The sequence below is a fragment of the Acromyrmex echinatior genome, chromosome 19 (genome assembly GCF_024713525.1).
Source record: "Acromyrmex echinatior isolate Ae372 chromosome 19, ASM2471352v2, whole genome shotgun sequence".
Taxonomy (NCBI): Eukaryota; Metazoa; Arthropoda; class Insecta; order Hymenoptera; family Formicidae; genus Acromyrmex; species Acromyrmex echinatior.
In genome coordinates this window covers 310,922-328,323 of record NC_141870.1, presented here as the reverse complement: position 1 = coordinate 328,323, position 17,402 = coordinate 310,922, and the positions used below count along the sequence as shown (strand labels likewise).

The window sequence follows — 17,402 nt, the reverse complement described above, 5'->3', positions numbered from 1 at the left end:
TCTAATGGAATGTACCAATTACATGGAAGAGCTCACTGAGCGGTTCAAGCGGTTATCGTTCTGAATGCACATATATATAGGCTGCTTTCCATTTGGTGACATAATGCCTATTTGCACACTGGACTATTGATATCCAATGAGAACTCTCTGTTTTGCATTGTCACGTGCAAAAAAAGCAAAGCTTTCATTGGATATCTCTCAACGCGTCCAATTACGTAATCTAACGGAAATAGAAATAGTAGTAAACTTATTCGTTTGTCCTAAGGAGTTGGCAGTCTAGTAGTATATAGTCTGTGGTTCTGTTGAACGCAGCCTTTGTGCGCAGGACCTTACATTCCTTACAATGAGTAAAATATATGTGTCATAGTGTCATGATGTGTCAGTATATGTGGTAAACGCAGTGAAATTATTCTATTCAATTCTGTTTTTGATTGATTGGTTTCTGCTAATATCGTTAAATATTTGCATCACTGCGATTAATGAGTTAAAATGTTTGGTAAGAAAAAAGAACCAAGACGACCTAGACCAGTTGGTAGTTTAGAACAGGTATATTGTTTTATTTTTTTTTGATAAATTGTGTATCTGTACTGACATCTCTACAATGAGTCAGTAGTCGATAGTCCTAATTGGGATTCTATAATAAGTTCTATAATTGATAGTGGAAAGTCCTAAACGGTCCTAAGTCTTAATTGATGAAGTTAATCAATATAGCCAATTTGTATAACTAAGACTACCGATTTTCTTAAGACTGGCCAAATTTGACTTTATTCCTTTCCATTAGTCGAGCTAAATGACTCGTACAATTAATAACTTATAAATACGAAAAATTATAATTTAGATTAAGACTGAGCTTTCTCAAATCATTATCTAATCTTTAATTTTTAAGTGATAAGAAATGCTCCAATTATAGTTGATTATTCTTCTTACATTTGACTGTGATTGATAAATTTCTTATGGCTTAAAGCTTAGATAATGACTTATTGTAGAAAACTGATTAAGAACACTTAGAATTTTTCATTGTAGAACCCTGGTAAGATTTCTGACTACCGACTCACTGTAGAACCAGCCTTATGTATTTTGGATTACGATTATTGTGAATTATAACGGATTAGTAGTATATATTTGTAGTTAAAATACATAAATTTGGCATATCTTTATCCTGTATGTTTGTTTTATATCTTTGATTTTTATTAGATATTTTGTAATAAATTGTTTCTCTTTCATGCATAATGGTCATGTTTTATATAGTATGGCATTTTTGAAGTACCTGATATAAATATTGACAATATTAATAATCATATGGAAGATGACGACGATGATGATGAAAGTTTAGAAGTTGAATTAGCTGCTTTGGCTGCTGGTAATGATACAAGTTATAAAAGCAGACGCAGTGGTAAGTTGGCTTTATAAATTTTATATTTTATATTATAGAAATATATATAATAGAATGGGAACTATCATAAATTTATAATATACAGTCTATTCTGTTAATCTATTATCCCTTTTGTTATTTTTTTTTTTGCGTGGTGTCATCCGATGGTGAACATTAATGTATTTTCAATCTGTTACTTTAGGTTATATGGCACAAAAATCTATAACTTAAATTTTATAGAACAATTATTTTTTATAAACTTTTTTTAATTTAAATGTTCATTTTTGACAATTGTATATATACAATTTTGAGCTAATAAAATATTACAGAATTTTTGAACCTATATATAAATGTTGTAGCTATATTTTATTATAATTATTATTTTTATAAATGTTATAGCTACACGCAAAAGTACTGTTGATGTAAATTTGGATGAAATGGTAACTGATTGCTTAAAAGATACAAATTCTGATGAAGAATCAATTGAAGGAGATGACGATCCTGCATTATTGGTACATTAATATATTGCTTAATAACATATTAGTATCAGTATAGTATGATTGATTATACTGAAATTTTTCATTGGTTTAGAGAGAGTTACAGACGCTCACAGGAAATGAAATTATGACAGAAAAGGCAGATATGCCAGAATCAGTGAAAGAAGAACAAGCAGAATCTGATGAACATGAAACTAAAGAGGAAGATAATTCTATACCAAAACTAATCGAATTATTGCAAGAAAGACTAAAAACTTATAAGATAGCTGAGGAGAAAGCAAAAAGAAACGATGAAACTAGTAGAGCTAGAAGATATAACAGAGGTATAAAAACATTAAAAGAAATGTTGGTTTCCGTACAATCAGGTGAAAGCGTAAATGAAGCTGACATTCCTCCAGCTTTGCCTTCTTCAGCTACCACTGAATCTACTGTTCAAAATATAGGTAATACACATTTTGTTATGTTTCAGATTTTTTATCACCTATGAATTTGTTGATTATCTGTAATTAATCTTGTATTTTACTTCAAAGAAGAAAATTTTTCTATGATAAACAAGGTAGGTTTTTTAATTCATCGATTGATCAATTGTACATAAATGCAGCTTTTATGGAGCAAAGTTGCGTTTGTTTATAATGGAATGGAGCAATCAATGAATTAAAAAACCTACGAGTTTGCATGTGAAAAAAATTTTGATGAGAAGATTAAATGTATAATTTTGTACAATATTTTACTTTAATTCCTGGCTACATTTATTCTATTTATTATTGTAGTTTTATTATTGTAGATATTGGAAATTTGCAATATTGACTTTTATTCCATGTATACTATTTTGTTTTTATTGCAGAAGAAAAAACATCATTACCAGTGAAAGTTAGTGAAACAATTCTAACATCAGATACCTCAAATAATGATAATCCTCCTGCAGTAGAAGATGTCACAGTTGATCAAGAAGCTTTGGATAAATTAAAAAAACAGCAACAAAAATATAAGACTGCAGCAGTTGCTTGGAAGAAGGCAGGTAACAAAGAGCAAGCATTACAGTATGTAAAAACTGTAAAACAATTCGATATAGTTATTGCTGCAGTCGCTGAAGGTGAAAAGCTTGATTTGTCAGATATGCCACCTACTCCAATTTTACCTTCTCCAACTAGTACTGTAACACCAGCTACAAAAGAAGAAAATGAACTTCAACAGCAAGGTAAGATGTACAAATTCTTCATAGATTGTAAAATTTTTTAAAATTTGTCATACATTTGTTAATAATGTTATGACACAAACACACATACACACACACACACACAATTTTTTACATACAATTAACATCTTCCATTCTATAAGCGAAAAATCTTTTTGCAATTATCCGAATTTTTTTCATATATTTCTCATACGAATCACGAGTCTCAAACATATGCATTTATTTAATGATGGCCTTCCAAAGCAGCATTTCGTGCAAAGAGATTCAACAGAGATTTTTACAGTTTTTTTTTTGTTTAAACTCTAATTCTACTGTACTAAACGTGGGTACTTTTAGTATACACGATTTCTGATAGGTTGAAAACTTTTCTTCCTTGTCTTTTATTTCCTATTATTGCCTATATTTTTTAATGTTTTTAATATTTTATACACATACTATTTATGTGTTATTGATATATTACTATAATACATACTACTACATCATGGCTGTGTTCAGCAGAAGGCAATAATTTGCAATCGTTTTATGATTGTATGATCAGCAGACACCATGATTTCCAGCAAATTAAGGGGGCCTGCATACATTTTTCGTAACAGTAACGGTAAGATATACTGTAAGAAGATTAGCCAAATCACAGTCAAAAATTAAAAAACTTTCAGCTCTGATTAACATTTTCAAATCTGTAAAAAAAGAACAAAGAAATTGCAACACAAAAATTATTGCATTTAATTCACAAAAACAGATGATATATCCCTTTAAAGGAATTCTAAAGTTGTATGTATTATCGACTAAACGCAATATAATTTTTGTATAGAAATTACTTTTTTTCTCTTTCAGATTCGAAAATCTTTTTTCAGGATTTTTTTTCAGGAAAGTATACGCATTAATACGTGTCTGTGAAGTTTATACCGAGAACGAATACAATTTTTTAAATTGAGACTTACCATTTCTTAATCCAATATGGCATTTAAAGCTCCCTGCATCGTGTATGATATTTGCTTAATATAAAAGTTTTGTAATCTTATCTGTAGTACTTATGAAATTGTGATTCACAGACCAGTAATTTACATGAACAAACAACGTAAAATTCTAAGAATTAGACTTAGACGTCTAATTAAAACCTTGTTTTTCTATGAAAATTCATGTATATGTGTGCGTGAGATATTGATTAGTAGTATATAGCGATATGTCAATGTGTCGCTTTTATTAGTAAAACTGTAAAACAGTGATTTTTTTCATCAGAGTTTGGGCTTTCTCTCTCTCTCTCTCTCTCTCTCTCTCTCTCTCTCTACTATAGAATCCCCTTACAAGACTTATTCAATGATATCCTATTCAACCTGTGTATTATATTTAAAATTTTAGTCTTTATTTTGTTTGTCCTACTTTTGATAGCTTTCAGAAAATTAAAATATTAATATTAGAGATAGTTCAGATAAGTTTTGATAATGGAAATTTTTTCCCCAATTTCCATTATTCATTTCTAAGAAGAAAAAGTGAGGTCTAATACACTTTGAATACATAAATTCGTATTTATGATACACAACAGAAAACTATACATAATATTCAAGTTTTGAAGGAAAAAAAAATAATGTGAATATAAATTATTGTGTTAAAAGCTGGTTCAACAGCAAAGTGCAATCCTGAGGATATAGAAGGAGCTCTCAAAGAGCGTCTCGAAGTATATAGAAGAACAAAAGTAGCTGCTGAAGATGAGGGTAACACATCTAAAGCTCGGAGATATGGTAGAATTTGCAAACAATTTGAGGATGCTATAAAGTTATATACGCATGGAAAGACAGTTCCGTTGGAGGAACTTCCTGTTCCACCTGGTTTTCCACCATTAATATTGACTCCACAAAATAACGATATCACCGTGCAACCTACATCTGAGTCTGAATCGTCTGAAAATAACATTGCAAAAAAGTCTGTGCAACCAAAACCACCTATTCCTCCTCCTAGAGGTAAAAAGTAGTAAAATCTCGTCTATATAATTTACATTTATATTTGAAAAATATAATTCTTAATATTACATGTTTCGGCTATAATATTGAGCCATCTTAAGATATTCAAATAAACGCAGAAATGTTGTAAAATGGGGAATGCAGTGATAGAAAATTATACTTGTAGGTGATATGTTAGATGATGCCTGATGAGTGCCTTATAGAGAAACAGAAATTACTCACAAACGATTGGACGATCGATTGATGGTAATTACTCGATAAAAATCAAAATAAAAAACTGTATAAATTGTAGAAAGTATAATTTTGTTACAATAACTTATGATAATAAAAAAATAAAATCGTAACTGATCAATAAAAAAAACTCACCGACATACAGTTATGTTTCGCAATATATTGAGAAGGATGCTCGTCAGAATAGTTATAATAGTCAGTTTGAATATATATAATAGATACAGTGTTAGAAACAGAGTTATCAAAAAGTCAATTAAAAATTGGAATCAAAAAGATAGTCAATATAAATAATAGTCAAGAAATAAAAGTTAAAATAACTGTCTCAACAAACTACTGACTGAAAGAATAATAATTAAAAATTATTCTTGGCACTGCAAAGTCAAATCTTGTTTATCTTGTTTATACTCGATATACAAGTTTTATGAAAGCCCTCTGTGTTCGTTTGGAGATTGAGACTATTTTTTTTATTTTTAAATATTCAGCATCTCCGAAATTAAACGTTTACCATAGCATGGTTCTTCGACCAGAATTTTGATATTATCCCATTCAAGCTGCAATCTATGTTCTGTTATAACAGATCGGGCACACGTGTTTCAGCGAATGTGATTACAATGTTCTGTTAATTCTATATAATTATATTATATAATTTTCTAACTTTTCTATTACAGCGTTCCTCGCTCTATAACATCTCTGTGTTTATTTGAATATCTGAAAATAACTCAATATTGTGTAGCCAAAACGTAATATTAAAGATTCAAATTTAATTACAGTGTATTTTATATCTTGATTTATCTCTTTTTATAATTAATTTTTATAACTGACTCTTATATGCTCTTTCTATTACTTGTGTTCTTTGTTAAGATACAAAACTATAAGTATACAGAACTGTAAAGAAAAATTAGGATGGGAATTAAAAACTTTTATGTTTTTGTAAATTCATCTGTTTTTATCTGTTAGGATATTTTCTATAAATGCATTCTCACGCATGATATGCGCGTGTATTATTTTATTCTTGTTGATCTAAGTATTAAAAAAAAAATAAAATGATACATTATGCTCATCTTGCGTGAAATGGAACACATTATATTTATATTCCTTTTATGCTGTGTTTTGTTATTAGGACAGAAATCAAATCAAAGGATTACATCGCGTGCAGAAAAGCAAATGCTACAATTGCAACTACGGCAACGTGAATTAAAACAAGCTGCTCTAAATGCAAAGAAAGACGGAGATATGGATTTGGCACGTGACTATTTAAGACAAGCGAAAGGGATACAACCTTTAATCGAAGCTAGTAAAGCTGGCTTGCCCGTTGACATGACTTCAATTCCATTATCGCCTCTTGAAAAAGTAGAACTTAGTACAGCACAGGATGAGAATTTCATCTTGATATCTTCCAAAGATTTCTCGGAGGACTTGAATGGGACAGACGATACAATTTATGAAAATCTTGAAACTCAATTAATGAAACAAATTAAGGTGATAATTGAATAATTTACAGCGCAACAGAAAATTTAGATATTTTTTTATATTATGAAAAGATTGACATTTGCATAATTTATTAAATACCATCTTGTATGGCTTAACATAAATTAATAATTATACAATTTATCAATCTTTATATAAGAATTGACTTTATAGTGGTGTTTGTCTACACGAGATCATTCAAAAGCACTGGGAGATGTTCCTGGATATAATAGATGGGAACGGCTTGCACTGAGTTACACGCGAGATTTAGATATGCTGAGAGTTCGAAAACGTGATTCATTGCCACCACCACAACATCATTATGAAACAAAAACCTATCAAATAGTACAGTTAGTATACATCAGTTTTCTTATTGATATATGTAATTTAGATATAGATATGTAAGGTTTAGCAACAAAGAGACGAAATTACATTAGAAAAGTTGTACATTATTAAAAATTTTGATTGATTCATTTTTTATGCATTATGCTCTACGCGTTATACAAGATTGCTCCTGTCCTAATTCTATACAATATCGTTCTACGCAAATTTATATATATATATATATATATATATATGAGATATTGATACAGTAGTATGTAGTTATGTGTTGATGACGTAATCGTCGATCATGTAAATCATGTATGTAAGATCTATTGAATCGGTAAAACGATGATCTTATCTTTATTTTAACCCTTTAATTGTTCAATCTTATTGATTTCGTGTCAAATTATTTATTAATTTCTTTTTTATATTATACAGGTTAAATCTAAAAGAATTTATATTTTTTTCAGGAGTTGCACGGATTTAAACGATAATGATATAGAAATTTCGATAATTAGAGGAATCAATTATTCTCGGGAGGCAGACACATATGTAATGTATGAATTTCCGTTTCCATTGGATAATCATCCTATAGATAGGACATTGACGATTAAAGATTCTGCCAATCCTGAATACCAAGCCATATTTTTGCTGAATGGTATTATAAATCGCACCTCTAGACAATGTCAGAGAGCATTCAAACGACACGCCTTGAAGTGCGAAATTTGGACGAAAGGGTAATTTAATCATAGTATTTAATATTAATCTCTTGAGCGATATTGACGCTTTTTGGCGCCAATGCATTTTTTACGACTTATTGAAGTGATTTTTCTGAAACGTTGTAGGAGTTTTTGAGATCGTAATCAAATTTAAAGTCAAAATGACTGATTAAGTATGACAGGTCAAGAATTTCAAAAATGCATAAAAAAGTGTCACAATTTTTTTTAAACTCTTCATATAATATATATACACAAAGGAGGATATTAAGTTTTGGTCCTTTTTTAATCAAAAGCCTAACACCTAAATTGATCATTGAAAACTGTGGGATGTTCTAAAAACAGAAAATTATAATTATTTAGTCATTAGGGAAAAGTTACGAAAATTGAAATTATTATTGAAATTTATTATTGATTACTGAAATAGTTATATAATATGAGCGTTTTTTAAGCTTTGAACCCTTTAAAATAAAATTGATTGCACATTTGGTGCTGAAAGGCAGGTAATAGAGACAGTCTACGCATATTTTCCTAATCTTACTTTGAACGATTTTTGTATTATAGCACATATCAATTAAACTAAGCAATAATAATGTTTATTTTAGAATTTTTGGATTTTATAGACTGCCTTATTGCATCAGCCATTTTGAATTTTTAAATTTTAATCATAAATTTAATAATTTTCGTTTTTAGGAACTCGAAATATCTTTATATACTCAATTTTACGAAAATCGAAGTATTATTTCCTGCTCTCAAGAGAATACATTTTGTTCGAATATCTTGTCGCTCAAGAGGTTAATTTAAATTTAAAATTTTAAGAGAGAGCTTTAATCCATATCACAAAATATTAGAATCTACAATTATATGATATCTATACAAGGTGTCTATTTTAAATTCTGCATTGAAATATCTCTGCATTGAAAAGTATAAAAGATAAGTCTATTTTAAATTCTGCATTGAAATATCTCTGTATTAAAAAGTATAAAAGATATGGAAAAATGTTGAGCATAAAAATTTAACTGTGATATTACGATAGTTTAGCGTTTCTAAGTCCGAAAAAAATAATTCGGCACGCAGTTCATATGAGACTACATATATATTATATACAAATTCATATAGAATTGTTTAAGCATTAAAGATTCAACTTCAACCGTTATGAGTCTTTATTTTCTATTTCCTATTGATTGTGTTTTCACATGTACGGTTCAATAAAATTCTTATTGGTTTTTTGATATCTCTACTTAATACTTTTATATGCAGAATAACAAACGGAATCATATCTATGTAAAGAAAATCATATAATTTCATTTTAAAAAGTGAATCTTTTGAAGTGAATATCTTTTTGGTGCCTTCATAGAAAAAAACCGTGAAAAAAATACGTCCCTCTCGAAACCGAGTTTCATCCGAACATTTTTCCATATTTTTTATACTTTTCGAAATATTTTAATGTGAAAGTTAAAATAGATCACCTGTATAAATTCATGATTATCATCAAGTGACACAATAAATTATTTTAATTTTTAAGCATTAAAGGCATCCTAAAGTCGTTTATTTTACGGATTCAGTAAAACTTACACACATACGATTTATGTGTCATTGACTATTCATCAATATGACACTATTTCATCAATATGCACACATACGTACAAATTTTCTAATTAACTATAATCTTTTATATTAGGTATTTAAGTCTAAGAGCTCAACATTGTTTGTTCATATAATTCCTAGTCCAAGTGTGTACAAAGTACAAAACTTTTATATAAACCAAATATTATTATGAATCGATGCCAAAAGCCGATAACAAAATTTTTTAATTTTTCAACTCTTTTTGTTTTTTATATAAAATTAATCGGGGTTTGGACTATAGTTTATATCTTAATTATGGAAAAAAAATTTTTAAATTTATATATAAAGGCAGTTGTGGAAAAATACTTACTTGAAAAATAATTGGTAAAACGACCTTAAAATTCCCTTAATATAAATATGAAGACTTATAATGCATAATTAATTTTATAATTCATTATTCTAATATCTCAATGTTATTAGATTATCTTATCTCATTTTCTTTTGTTGTCAAGGGGATCTTAAAGGGATAGAATTATTAATATTACGAGTTAAAGAGTACTCCGAATTGATTGTACAGGTTGTAAAATTCTTTTACATAATTAAAATACACACAAAAAAAGATGCAAGTCGATTTAACAAGAAATTTAAGAAAGTTGAAAAAATACATTTAGGCCTCTATTCTGTAACACTTAAAATTAGTGTCAGCAATGATATTGTTATATTGTCGTTGTGCAGCTTTTTTACCGTATATAAAATCTATGTAACGATAATATAACGATATCGTTACTGTCATTAAAGATGCTTCTGCATAATTGCAGATCGCAAATGCAGACGCAGAATGAAGATTCGCGTTTGTTTTTTCATTACGTATGGTTGATTTTCTGTGTATCTTGCATGCGATGATAATCATTCTGCGTCAACATTTACGAACTAACTTTTACGATTTACAAATTATGTAGAGGCACATTAAGAAAGTTATAAAGGACTGTTTTTTATGGGTGAATTAGTACTTTTGGAACTTAAAGTGAGGTAGGTATATGTTTGATATTTGTCAAAAGCGAGAAAGAGGGTTCTAGTATAGAGGAACAGAAAACAGACCAATAGAAAAGGGGGGGAGGGGAGGCGACGAGTGGCTGCGCACTTCATGCGATCGATTCTTGATATTACTACTCTAGTTTTGTTCCTTTTTTTCAATTGTCTGATTACGATTTTAGTCTTAAAAGTTGGCTGCTGGTCAACTGTACCGATTTACCGATTTCGACCATTCCAATTCATCGATTATCCTTCAAACTCATTTCCGACTACAAATGATAGTCGGTAGCTACCGACTCATTGTAGACCTGGTATTAAAAATGCTTTTCTGAAAATAAATTTGGCGCGCAGGACAGTTCAGTATAAATATGTAGAGTATAAATTCACACAGAATTATTTCTGCATCACAGATCTAACTTGATCATTTAGAGTCTTTATTTCCGATTTATTATGTAGGCTTTAAGACATACTACGGCTTTAAGACATACTATTAAATCATTGATATATTATATATCAAATTTCAGTTTCTATCTCATATTCTTCCTCTTGTTAACGCGGACAGTTTCGTATAAATGTGTAGTTGTACAATACTATAATAAAGATATTCAGATTAATTGAAAGGAGTGTCAGATTAATTGAAATTTAATCTTTTTATAAATTACTATAATATAATTTTTCTAATTATTATATCTGCAGATTGATGTCATGAATTTCATTCAACATTATATAAATAAAATTTATAATCGATAATATAAATACATAGTTACATACGCTCTAAAACTTGAATAATTTTCAAAAATTTAAAAGATGTTTCTCAGAAAAATCTTAAAAACGTCCATTTCAAGATGTTTTTGAATGTCTTTCAAATCGATCATCTCTTACCTTTTTTATTCATATATTTTAATTACGTAAAAGGATTTTATAATGAACGATTTCGGAGCACTTTCCTAAATAATATGCATAAAGGGGACATAAAGAGGACATAACATGTCTTGGGAAAATCTTTATGATATGATGTCTGAAAAATATTTTAATGATATTTTTATGACGTCTTATGTTAGCATTTTGAACATATCGTTCTCTGAGTTTTAATTTGTAATATCGATAATTCTGTCAGTTTAATTCCTTAAAGGGATGCTGAAGCAATGGCTGAACTTGATCGATGTCGACAGATTTTTTTAACTTCACTTCAATATGTCTAAAATGCGAATATAAAAACGTATTGAAGACATTATCGAGATATCTTTCAAATTTCATGTCGTAAAGACGTCTTATGTACTCTTTTTGGACATACATGTTGTCTAGGCAAACTAATTCATAATAATTAATAGCACACTTTAATTGTGAAGAAAAAATTTTAAATATGTAAATGCAATTAAAAGATTGAAGAATCTGAAATTAATCACATTTCATTAGTAAAACAAAATAACTCCAGCATTCCCTGAGCTTCTGAGTAGTCACCACAGTCATGTTGAATCATCACGATTATTAAATCGTAATATCACTTATGATATCACGATTATTGAATCGTGATCTTAAAGCTCCTGAGTATTCACCTCAGTCATCAATATGAGATAAGTTAACAGGAGCCTTAAAATAAAAGACTGCAATACATCTGGCATACATAACACTTATCGTCTGCTTATCCAACACATTCTAATTTATTTGAACAACATCAAAACGCGAAAAAATAAATTATTTTATTAATTATTAACCTATAAACAGAAAAGGGAAACTTCTTTATTGTTACAAATTACTTTTTTTAGTAACAGACTGATAACGTTATCTTTTTTTGATAACTATAATATATTTTACGTAATATATTTTTTTGGTAACGATAACTAATCTTATAGTTGCTTTTATTACTTTTCATATTTATGATATAAGTTTTTATATAATCTTTTGCCGATATTCATAATTCTTATTTCAAGACTGTTTTGTTATGTTTTAAGATACTAATATGACTCTGTGATTGCTTTATGATGTCTTAATAATATCATACACCAATCACACACCTATATTACCATAAAAATAAACTTTTTGAATACTCATCTTATCGAAGGATTATTTTTCAATGTGTATTTTTTATTTTATAGACTACAAAATTTCCATTTTTAAAATGAAAATTGGTACCTTTAGTACCATGAACAGCTTCCATTTTGTCGGAATTTAATCGAAATATTGATTAAAAATTAGATAAACTCAAACATTAAGTAATCTTTTTGAATTTTTGATTTCTAATGACCTGATTCCGAGCAGCACTGCTTACCACAAAACGCTTTTTTTGAAAAACAGCTTTCCAAACATCTGTTATAACTTTGTTATAAATTATATAATATTTTTGCATTAAAAAAACATAAAGACTTTGTTAAGAAAAGCTTTAAATATAAAAACTTTTATACAAAACTATACATAAATTTTTTCAAAAAAAATTCACGAAAATTTGTTTTGTTTTATTTCGTGACTAAGCGTAACCCTTTAAGAAAAATTTCATGCATATTAAAATGCAAAAATGATATTTTTGTGATATTTGCCATTTTTTCATAAAAAAGGATAACATTATCTAAAATTCTGATCAGAAGTTGTGAATGTATTATTTATTTCCTATAAAATGCATTTTTGTAATTTATTTTACTATTCAGCTATGTTTTAAAAAGATTTTAAGTTTTTCTGACATAGCAAGTTTTTCATCGATAAAGTCATATGTACGTACTTATAATTTTTAGTTTGTAACTATCGATACACAGTATAATTTACTGTTATAGATTCTGCTAAGTGTATATGTACATATATACATAAACATAGGATGCCTCATTTTAATTGCTTACCTCAACTATCTCAAATACACATTTAAAAATGTTTTAAACAAAAAGTTGTATGATCTGTATGTATATCGATAGCTACAAATTAAAAATTGTATGACTTTATCATTCTAGACGGAAAATTTGCTGTCTTAGCTAAATCCTATTAGGTGTTGGAATTAATTCGTAGCGTTTTACAAGTGATGGGAAGTACTTTCATTAATGTATTTTTTAATGCTCATGTGAAATAAATAACATTCTTTCATTAAAAAACGCTACGAATTAATTCCAACACCTAATACATTTTAAATCTTTCATAACATGCCTAAAAATAATATTAATATAAAAGAAAATGTTATAAAGAATGAATGATATAGTTATAACTTTTAATTAAAATTTCAAGATGACGTTAACTTTGTTTATAAAATGTCAAATATTACAAGAAAGTTAATTTTTGGATATTAAACTTCAATTATCTTGGAACCTGATGCTGGAATTTTTTGGCTTGCATCATTTTCATACGAAAATCTCGTAAGAAATACCTAGTCTAATACAAAGTAATTTTTTGCTATAAATTAGTGTTATCTTTATGATAGATGATAATGAATTTCGACGACAGTAAAAAAAGTTAGTATTCGATTGTAAAAATAGGCTTGTATTATCTCTCGCTTTTTCTCTTTGGTTAAGGATATCTTATATATACATTTATTACTCGATAAAGTATTAAAATTGTTCAATGAAAGTGTTATACCAAAAAAATAGAACGTTGTTTGCAGATGCTCGCTGAATCCCATCCTGTGTTGCACTCATCCCAGGTATGACATCCCTATATTTTTATAGAATATGCAGATATATGCACAGAAAAGTTTTGATGCTTTTAAGTACAATGTATATTTTGTATATACAAGATGTCCTGAAATTCGAAGATAATATTATTTCAGTGTGAAACTTTGTAAAAGAAATAAAATAAAATATTAAAAGTGTAAATCATTTTTTTCCGTAAAGTAGTTTTTTAAATATAAACGTTGAAAGTTTGACTAATCATAGGCATTGATTAAAAAGTTATCTGTTCTTGTGATAGCGTGCATGTAACGGGAATGATTTGTTTAATACCATTGCTCGTACGTTACATAAATAAATGACTTTAATCAACGCTTATGATTAGTCAAAATTTATACTTATAATTTTATTAAAAAATTACTTTACGGGAAAAAATGACTTGCACTTTTATTACTTAATTTTTTTACGAAGTTTCACGCTGAAATAATATCCTCGAATGTCAAGACACTCTGTATATTGGCCGTCTTTTTATTTTTTAAATAAAAAAATAGATATAATAGTGTTTTAAAATAAATTTCTTTGCGAAGACTGTTGATGTTTGTAGAGCTTTTGTGTATGTATAATGTATACCTATGTATACAGGGTGTCTCATTTTAATTGCCTCATATCTCTAAAAATATGGAAGATGCGAGACAATGTTTCAGACAAAAGGAAGGGGGAGGGGATAAGAGGATACATTAAGTTTGATCTTGGATGATGCTGTCAAGATCAAGTCAAGATTTGAGATTCACAATTTAAATTTTTCAAATGGAACCTCTATTTTTTATTATATTCTCTCTCTTAACCTCTATTATTTATTATTCGTAGCTTACCTCGAGAGCTTTTCATACTTTAATAAAATATGTTTTCATTAAGTACTTTTCGAGTTATAAGACTTGGAAGTTATAATACTGTCAGCATTAGCATTATCCAAGGTATCCGATCGACAACCAAAATCTGTTGAATGTTGTTCAGAATCATGATTTAATAACATATATCAAGATCAAGGCCTTTGGAGAGTTCCTCTTATTTTCATTTTTGCGTTAAAAATTCATTTTTACGTATCTCTCTTATTGGCTTACGTATCTAAGTCATAATCCTAAATAATATTCAAGAGGTTTAGCTGTTGATCGAACGTCTTGGGTAATGCTAATGCTAGCGGTATTTTCAAGCTTTATAACTCGAAAAGTATTTAATGAAAAAATATTTTATTATAATGTTTTGAAAACTCTTAACATTAGCTATTAGATTTTGGAATAAAAAATAGAGTGTTCCATTTAAAAATTTAAATTTAATCTTGACAGAGATTTTCAAGATGCAGAGTCAAACAAATGTCAACATCATTTATTCCTCTTGATACCCTATAACTTTCGTTTGAAATATTGCTCCGCATCTTCCGTATTTTTCGAGATATTCGCCAATTAAAATGGAACATTCTGCATATAAAATTATTTGTCATACAGCAGACGGTATTGTGAATTTTATGATATTACACGAGCAATTTGTAACAATGTAAATAGTACAATTATAATACACACACACACACACACACACAAAACATATTTACAATTCTAAACATAAAACGATACTTTTGGTAACGATATTTTTGGTAATAATATTTTTATATTATACTTTTTTTCATATTACAGAGGTTTCTTTCGAAGTGATAGCTTACTTGGTACAGTAATGGTCAAGTTACAACCACTAGAGTCTCAATGCACTCTACATGATTCTTTTCCAGTAATTAAATGATTAATTCTTTAATACTTTTTCTATATAAATAAAATAAAAATAAAAATGAACTTATCATTATATATTTCAGCTTATGGATGGCAGGAAAGCAACAGGAGGAAAACTGGAGTTGAAAATTCGTCTCAGAAATCCAATTCTTTTTAAACAAATTGAAAATATTACAGATAAATGGTTAACTATTGATCAATAATTCAATTTATCGACTCGGCAAAAATTTACATTAAAATTTTTTATTGGTTGTATCAAGAAGCCTTTGAAAACATCGAGAATAAAATACTATTTCACAATAATAATATAATATATATTAACAATATATTATAATAATATATATTAACACTATTATACAAAATAAGATAGAAAACAATGTATACATATTTACATAAAAAAAAAACAATTATATATAATAAGAAGCTACGAATAAAATGTAAATATTCTGAATATAATTATAATATAGATAAACTACATGTAATAATTTATATACAAAAGTATTGATCATTTTTTTGTAAAATAAAATGTCCACCGAATTAATTACATTTATTTATGTATAGGTTAGCCCATTTCAATTGACCACCTTAAATATCTTTTGAACAGTGCATTTTAGGAAAAAATGTTTTAGACAAAAGTTTTATGATTTCAAGGGGAACATAAAAAAGTACCATTAGTTTGATTTTGGGTACTTTGAATTTTGAATTTTTTAAATGGAACTCCTTTCCCATTTTTCATTACATCTCGTAATTCCTCGTAATTTACCTCGAGAGCTTTGATAAAAATTTTTTTTATTAAGTACTTTTCGAATTACAAGGCTTGAAAATTATAGTACCGTTGGCATTATCCAAGATGTCCAGCTGAAATCTCTTGAATCTTGTTCAAGGTCTTGACCTTGATAATATTTATCAAGATCAAGCTTATAGAGGAAGTTTTTCCTCTTATTTTTATTTTTACGTAAAAATTTTACGAAAAAATCCCGGAGCGCCTTGATATTTTTATTGCTTATTTCTTACAAACCTTAAAATCATATTGATGTGCGAATATTTTTTCATTGAATCTTTATTGATTATCTTATATTGCCAATGTTGCTGCAACGTTGAAACAATTATTATATTGAATAAATTAATATTAAAGTCACTCACCTGGGAGTAATCGTAAATGCGCGATATCGTAAATGGACGTGGCGGAGTAATTTTCTTACGTTTAAAAATTACATAGGATCGATAAAAGACGTAACATCATGAGATTCTTCATCCATGTTTTAATGAAATGATTTTTTTAGAAGATAATTCAAGAGCTCGAAGATGAAAGCAAATGAAATGTATTTAAAAAAATATTTCGTTCAGTTTTACGTAAAAATTAATTCAGAGATCTAATATTCTTGGAAGTTTATGTGGTATATTACTCAAATATATTCAATCACTGTTCTCGAATATTAAATTGCAACGTTTGTAAGATATTACTTCAACATTGAACATTTCTGCAATGCTTTTTTAATAATTCGCAAAGTTGTAATTCAACGTTGTTGATTCAATATAATGTAATATTATTTATAACGTTATTTTATAATAGCATATTATAGAATCCTCCAAATTAGTGTCAATTTAATCAAAATGATATTATATTTAAGGCTAAATAAAACATTTGAAAACATTACATGTTATTAAATATTGTTGTAATAATA

General features: G+C 28.0%; 1 protein-coding gene and 1 long non-coding RNA gene across 3 annotated transcripts; both read left to right on the top strand.

The window, feature by feature from the left end:
• The first annotated feature begins 293 nt into the window (after positions 1-293).
• Positions 294-16,258, top strand: l(2)gd1 (lethal (2) giant discs 1). Of its 2 annotated transcripts, XM_011058166.2 has the most exons (12): positions 294-546; positions 1,249-1,393; positions 1,772-1,884; positions 1,964-2,312; positions 2,714-3,067; positions 4,678-5,022; positions 6,374-6,732; positions 6,895-7,070; positions 7,515-7,781; positions 13,936-13,974; positions 15,628-15,718; positions 15,801-16,258. In XM_011058166.2, exons 1-12 carry the CDS (start codon positions 490-492, stop codon positions 15,918-15,920), a joined length of 2,415 nt encoding a protein of 804 aa, XP_011056468.2. In that variant the 5' UTR covers positions 294-489; the 3' UTR covers positions 15,921-16,258. The 2 variants fall into 2 exon arrangements, with proteins under 2 accessions (XP_011056468.2, XP_011056470.2); XM_011058168.2 differs by lacking the exon at positions 13,936-13,974 and having other exon boundaries at positions 295-546.
• Positions 3,074-3,823, top strand: LOC147906616 (uncharacterized). The gene is made up of 2 exons (XR_015548261.1): positions 3,074-3,662; positions 3,721-3,823. It is a non-coding gene; the product is annotated as an uncharacterized LOC147906616 (long non-coding RNA).
• Positions 16,259-17,402: the final 1,144 nt, after the last annotated feature.